A 7,175-nucleotide genomic window follows, 5' to 3' on the forward strand; every position below is an offset into this window, starting at 1 on the left:
TCAGTTCCATTGTAGATCATTTTTTTCTTTTTCCCATCTCTCCCATACAAAACTTTCAGAGAGTAAACACACAAAACAATTCGCTAGAATTCTATAATCTAGTGCAGGTTGTAGAATTAGGTAGTTGTATTCTGGTTGAGCAGACGTTGTAGAACCACAAGCACAAGAGTGGGACGGAAATACTGGTCGAATGACATAGTTTTTGCACTAGCCTCTACCTTTGATTCATTTAAGTTAGTATCATTTTAATTTCTGTATTTATTGTGTAATTTCATTCTGTATTACAAGTAGTTTTAAGTAATAAAGTATAAGTATTTCAAGTTCTGTATTTCTGTTATTTTTGTTTCTAAATTGTTCTCCAACAATTCTAAAATACATACAAAGCATAATGCAGCTCTTACACAAACAATTGTACCTCTCACCGAGCTAGAGAGCAATGTCCCTACAAAATTTTCTTAGTTTTCCTCCATTGGCTGCAATTGCACGAAGGCGTGAGATCTAGAGTGATTTTGAGCATGAAACAAGTTGGCTTATGAGATTGGATATAAACAGAAGCAAACCGAATGATGTGAAGAAATGTTTAGCTAAAAAAAAAACAGTAATCATAGGCGGCAATCACTAATAACAATTTGGCCATGAACATGTAAGCACATCAAAATATATACCCATTTTGCTAAAAAAATTGCAAAAACTGCAAATCTTTTGACGGTTATGCTCATTTTGCTAAACATCCATAACATAATGACAGCAATTTACACAAAGGCTTATTATATTAACACCCTACAAATTGTTGAATAAACCTCACATGAATACACCCCATATTTACTTTTTCAATTAAAAATTATCTTAATACACTCCACTTTGTTCCCCATAATACCTCACACCCCACATTCTCAATATACATCTTACATTTTCTACATACACCACATTTCTCAAATTTTATAACACTCATTTTTAATTTTGCTGAATGATTTCAAACCATCTGAACGTTAGTTTGCCAAATGATTTCAAATTGAATGATTGGAAGAATGTTTAGGTTCATTTGAACGTTTTTCAATAACATAATAATGATTTCAAAGTTACCATGTTGTTTCCATTTTCTTGTGCATATTTTGGTCAAACCAAGTCGACCTGCAAGAAAGCATCTTAGAATAGCGCAACAGTTTGGGGGCCATGGTTTTTGAATTATAAGATTCATAAGTGCTAATTCTTGAATTATGAGATGGAGTAAGACTTCGGGGCCATGGCTTTTGCCTTCACTCTGCAATCAGTTCATGATCTCCCAAAAGAACATGGCCATGCTATATTCACTTGCAACCATTGCCTAGTTGAAAATCACCATTAAAAAAGTCTTCTTTTTAAAAATGTACCCTTGCCTGGCATTGAATATATTTTAGTTTAGTTTCTAAGAATCATACAACCATTGCCTTATATGCTATCCTGTTTAAATACACCAAAAATTTGTATCAAATCCTCGTTTATTTACTAAGAATCATACACCTCATATATTTGCTAAGAATCATCATACAACTCAATATCAATATTAGTCTAATACTTTAATCGGTAAAGGGGGCATAGTCTTATGCTCTGTTAGTCTTATGCAAATAATCAATAAAGCTTCTTATTTGACAAAAAATGCTGACTGGAATTTTGACAAAAGATGTTGCTTGGGATTTAAGCATATGTGGGTTTATTTCAATTCCACCATTAAAACCCATGTTGTCTATTTTTAATATTAGGTGGTAATTTTAGGTGTTTAATTCTTCATGTAATCCCTGTGATCGCTAAAAGATGAATATGAACATAGAAGCTTAAATAACGCAACAAAACCAAGATTGAATAATTATTGATGTCGTCGAAATCACTAAAACAACAAAAAATATGAAGTCTTACCTCATGTGAAGTTTTCGAAAATAATTCAACATGTTTGTAGTTTCATTGGTTAGGGTTTTATTCAACAATGAATGGTGGGAGGGGTTTTGATAGTTGAAGAAGTCAAATAATACGTAAAAAGTGATTTGGGGTGTATTTAGAATTTTTTTTTTTATTTTTTTAACCTAATAGGGTCAAAATTCTCATTGCATAGTAGGGTAAAAAAATCATTAATATTACATTTTAATGGGTGCATCCAACATTTTGTGGGATGCTAATATAAAAAGCCTTGCACAAATTCTACCACCAAATTCACAGATAAATTTGTAAAAATTTATAAAAAAAAGAATTTTAAAACAAAAATTATGATACAGAGATAGAAAATTCAATACATACTCGATGTCATTTTTGGTTTTTTTTTTATAAAACCCCCAAATGTGAAGCAAATGACGGAGATGACATAGTCGATGCGGTCTTTGTCGAAGATAAAGCAGTTTAACAGGTCGAGAAGGACGGAGCCCAAAGCCCATTTTGTTGAAAATCGAGGTCGAGTTTGAGATGAATCAGACGACGAAGCTTGTGGGTTCTTCGATTGAGGTTCAAATCTAAGGCCTTGTTCATGATTTTGGGTTCGGGACGAGGTGCAAAGGAGAGGACACGAGAAGAGAACATGACGGAGCAAGGGTCTTAGAGCACTTCCTCCCCTCTCAAATCTCCTAGAGGATAGTGAATTAAGGAGAGTGCATTCTGTTGAGATTTTATGGTATTTTATTGGACTTATATATCCATAGAATTTGATGGAGTTTAATTGATTTTTAGATATTCTATGTAAAATTTTGATTCAATTTCCTCGAAATCTCAAGGGAGGATGTGAGATTTGGGAATGCTTAAAGTACACTATGAAATCTCTCAAATTCTCTCAAATTCCTCATCTTTTTAAAATTCTTTAAAACAAATTCCTAACACCTAGAAATAAACTTCTTTAAAATCCTAATTGAATACCCTCAGATTTCTAAGGATTTTAATAAACTATCTTAAAATCCTGATTGAATACAGGCTGAAAATCCTAATTGAATACTCCTAGATTAATTAAAAGAATTAAAATCTCTTTAAATCCCAATTGAATACACCCCTATAAATCCCCTCCCTCCCACAAAACTCCTCCAACCCATTCTGCTCACCTAGGCTAAAATCTCCTAACTTAGTCCTAGGCCATGTGATGCAAGGTTGTCATCTAAAAAAATTAATTAAAACTACAAAAAATTATTAAAAAAATCTTAAAAATTAATTAAAATACAAAAAATATAAGATAACAATAATAATAATAATAATAATTTATTTTTCTATTAATACCTAACCATGTTCTTCCACCTTACACCACATTTCAATATTTTCAAATACTTCCAATCAATCTTTTATTATCATCCTAAATAAAATAAAACAATTTATCTTTTATTATTTTATAAAATAGTTTAATAATATTTTAATACAAATTGCCTAACCTATTTAGTTTAGGAGTGAAGACGCACTAGGGTAGTTATTGTTCACTAAAGACAGTTAGTATTCACTTGGGAGGATTGAATTGCCTATTGCTCGAGGGGCTTTTTAGCGTAGAAAGGCTCTTATGGAGTCCATGGTTTAGGGGCTCTCCCTTAGACAGTCTAACGAGTTCTTTAGGTGAGGCGAGTCCTCGTTAGTCACATTAAAGCTAGTACTGGAAGGCAACAAACACAGACTAACTAATATCTAATCCAGTTTAGTCCAATGAAAGCTAGCAAGGGCAAACAAACGTCCCCTAGACCCTAATCATGAGGACTAAACACATTGCAAGCCCAAGAGTCGTATAGGCTCCACGAAGAAAGGGTTGCACCAATCTCTAATAATTTTACAATTGTTAGTAAAGAAGTCCTTCTGACACACCCTGACCGAAATCAGGGCGTACTAGCTGTCACGTGGAGGTGACCAGAGACGGATCTACAGAGGGACCTGGGAGGTCCCAGGACCCCTCGGCCATCCTAAAATGCTGCTAGAAATTTTCCGGAGGACCCCTCGTACTCGAACACGAGGCCTGTGCAGACTGTCTGTGTTGCTGCAGCAGTAGGTTGCAGGTTGCAACGGAGAAGAAGACAACAGGGGAGAAGAAAGAAAACAGGGCATTTAAAAAAATTGGTCCAAAACGCAGTGTTTTGGCCCTTTTTTTTCCTTTTTTTTTTTTTTTTTTTTTTTTTTTGTTAAACCAATGAGACAAACGTTTACAATTGGTCCACCATTTGCAACATGATTACATAATCTTTTTGAAAGTCTAGCCCCACATGAATGTCCCGAGAGTCCCTTTCACTTCTCCTTTCCCTGTTCCACTGCTTTTCCCCCTAATCCCCCCATCTTTCTTATATTCACCCAAAACCCTAAATTTCTAATCCCACCCAATCCCATATTATAATTACATTACTCCAATATTATACCTCCACTTGTTTCAATTCTCCAAGCCACCACTATTTGGTTCCAAATTCAAGTAACTTTTTTGGTATTCTAATCTAATCTTAATTAAATTATATTAGATATTGGTGGAGATTTTTAGTCTATTATTGATATGATTGTTGATATGTTTTATGTTTGTATACTCATTTTATAATTGAAATTTAGATGGAATTTTTGTTTATTGGTTGATTGGTATATGTTTTGTGTTTTTGGTTAAATGTGTAGTTTAGAAATAAGAAATATGGAAAGATTTTTCAAGCCAAAGCCAATAGCACCATCTACTTGTTCGGGTAGTTCGAGCTCAAGACAAAATGAGTATGACATTGATTTTAATAATCTTGAGAGAGACCCGGGAAAAAGAATTCGAATGAAGGACTATCCTTCTAATATTCAAGATGAGGTCCGCAGAGCATATTTGCAAATGGGACCTTGTAGGCCTACAAAGTATGAGTTCCGATACACTTTGCATGCAAAGAAAAAGCGACGATTTGTTGTTTCGTGGTTTGAAGAATATGATTGGTTGGAGTATAGTATATCTAAAGATGCGGCATTTTGTCTTCATTGCTATCTCTTTAAAATCAATTTTTCACAATTAGGAAGCGATGCCTTCACTGGGGTAGGCTTTAAGAAATGGAAGAATGCAAGAGAATGTTTTGACAAACATGTTGGTCCTATTGGTAGTTTCCACAATAAAGCTAGAGAAGCGGCTAGTTATCTAATGAACCAAAAGACACATATTGAAGCAGTTGTGATCAAACAATCAGAAGAAGAGTGTATGAAATATCGTCTTTGCTTGAATGCATCAATAGATTGCACTAAGTTCTTGTTGCGACAAGGCCTTCCTTTTTGTGGCTGCGATGAAAGTGACACTTCGAATAATATGGGGAATTATTTAGAGCTCTTGCAATTCCATGCGGATCATGATGAGAAAATAAAGGAAGTTGTGTTGGAAAATGCTCCGGGAAATCTCAAGCTAATAGCTCCTTCAATTCAAAAAGATATTGTCAATTCATGTGCCTTCGAAACTATTAAGGCTATTATGAAAGAAGTGAAAGAGAGTAAATTCTTTTCTATAATGGTAGATGAATCACGTGATATTTCAACAAAGGAGCAAATGGCGGTGATTTTGCGTTATGTGGACAACAAAGGTCAAGTAATTGAAAGGTTTGTGCGAGTCCAACATGTTACCGAAACAACTTCAAGTAAACTAAAGGAGTCCATTGATGAGTTCTTGAAACTACATGACTTGAGCTACTCCAACCTACGAGGTCAAGGTTATGATGGTGTGAGTAATATGAGAGGTGAGTTCAATGGCCTTAAAAAAAAAATTTTGGATGAAGAAAGTTGTGCATTCTATGTTCATTGTTTTGCTCATCAACTACAATTAGCTCTTGTTGCCGTAGCAAAGAAAAACTCCGATGTTGCCGCTTTTTTCACATTGACTAATAGTTTGGTAAATGTTGTTGGATGCTCATGTAAGCGTCGTGATGCACTTAGAGAGAAACAACAAGAAAATCTCTTGAAAGCTATTGAAAATGATTGTCTTGAAACGGGGCAAGGGTTAAATCAAGAAACTAGTCTCAAACGTGCTGGGGATACACGGTGGAATTCACATTATGGTGCTTTGATTAGTTTGATTACAATGTTCTCATCTGTGGTGGATGTGCTTGACATGATTGTTGAAGATTGCTACAATGATAGTGCTGGTGAAGCAAAAAGGTTATTAAAAGATTTACAATCTTTTGAGTTTGTGTTCCTCCTCTTTTTTATGAAATCCATATTAGGAGTTACAAACGATTTGTCACAAGCATTGCAAAAAAAAGATCAAGAGATTGTGAATGCAATGGCTTTAGTCAAGACATGTAAAGAACAACTACGTTGCATGAGGAATGATGAAAATTTTGATCTTTTGGTTGATAAAGTATCATCTTTTTGTGTTGAACATGAAATTGAGGTGCCTAATATGGATGATTTATATGTCATTCAAGGGAAGTCATTGCGTAAGGCTCCAAGAAAGACCAATCATCATCATTACAAAGTGGAGCTCTTTTTCGAGGTCATTGATTTCCAACTTACAGAATTAGATGATCGCTTCGCTGAAGGTAATACCGAATTGCTTATTTGCTTGGCATGCTTGAGTCCGAATGATTCATTTGTAGCTTTTGATAAAGAGAAGCTTGTTCGCCTTACTCATATGTATCCTAAAGATTTCATGGATCGAGATAGATCGGCACTTCAAGATCAACTTGATATTTACATTCATTTTGTGCGTTCTGATAATGATTTTTCTCAATTGCGGGGAATTAATGAGCTTGCTAAGAAAATGGTGGAGAAAGGGTTGCATCAAACATTTGCATATGTATATTTGCTTATTCAGTTGGCTTTGGTTTTATCGGTTGCAACTGCTTCAGTGGAGAGGGCATTTTCCGCTATGAATATCATTAAGGGTCCACTTCGCAACAAAATGGGAGATCAATGGTTGAGTGACAGCTTAGTTGTTTACATTGAGAAAGATGTATTTTCATGTATTGGTAATGAAGCTATCATGGAACATTTTCAGACCATGAAACCTCGTCGTGGACGCTTGAATTAGGATTTTATAGCTTGTAATATTGTTATGCAAATGATTTTTGAATAAAATGTATTATATTTAACTTTTCAATGTTATTTTTGTCTATAAATTTTTTAACCTTTATTATTGGGACCCCCCGAGTTTAAAATCCTGGATCCGCCACTGGAGGTGACGTAACCATGTGCACAATGCGGAAGCTAAGAATAATAATAAAAGTACGAATAAATAAAAACCAAACTACACATAGAGTAGT

General features: G+C 34.6%; 1 protein-coding gene across 1 annotated transcript; it reads left to right on the plus strand.

Annotated features, from left to right (window-relative positions):
* The first annotated feature begins 5,230 nt into the window (after positions 1–5,230).
* LOC103939308 lies at positions 5,231–6,960 on the plus strand. Its single transcript, XM_048582097.1, has 3 exons — positions 5,231–5,651; positions 5,754–6,797; positions 6,911–6,960. The coding sequence occupies exons 1-3, from the start codon at positions 5,231–5,233 to the stop codon at positions 6,958–6,960; spliced, it is 1,515 nt and encodes a 504-aa protein (XP_048438054.1).
* Positions 6,961–7,175: the final 215 nt, after the last annotated feature.

This window comes from the organism of the source record quoted next, unplaced genomic scaffold, assembly GCF_019419815.1.
Source record: "Pyrus x bretschneideri cultivar Hongxiangsu unplaced genomic scaffold, Pyrus_bretschneideri_v1 Contig18, whole genome shotgun sequence".
Lineage (NCBI taxonomy): Eukaryota > Viridiplantae > Streptophyta > Magnoliopsida > Rosales > Rosaceae > Pyrus > Pyrus x bretschneideri.

Coding starts and splice junctions, on each gene's coding strand:
- LOC103939308 (XM_048582097.1), top strand. CDS start 5,231: ATGGGGAATTATTTAGAGCTCTTGCAATTCCATGCGGATCATGATGAG. Junction 5,652..5,753: donor TGGTGTGAGTAATATGAGAG/GTGAGTTCAATG, acceptor TTGTTGCCGTAG/CAAAGAAAAACTCCGATGTT. Junction 6,798..6,910: donor CGCTATGAATATCATTAAGG/GTCCACTTCGCA, acceptor GAACATTTTCAG/ACCATGAAACCTCGTCGTGG.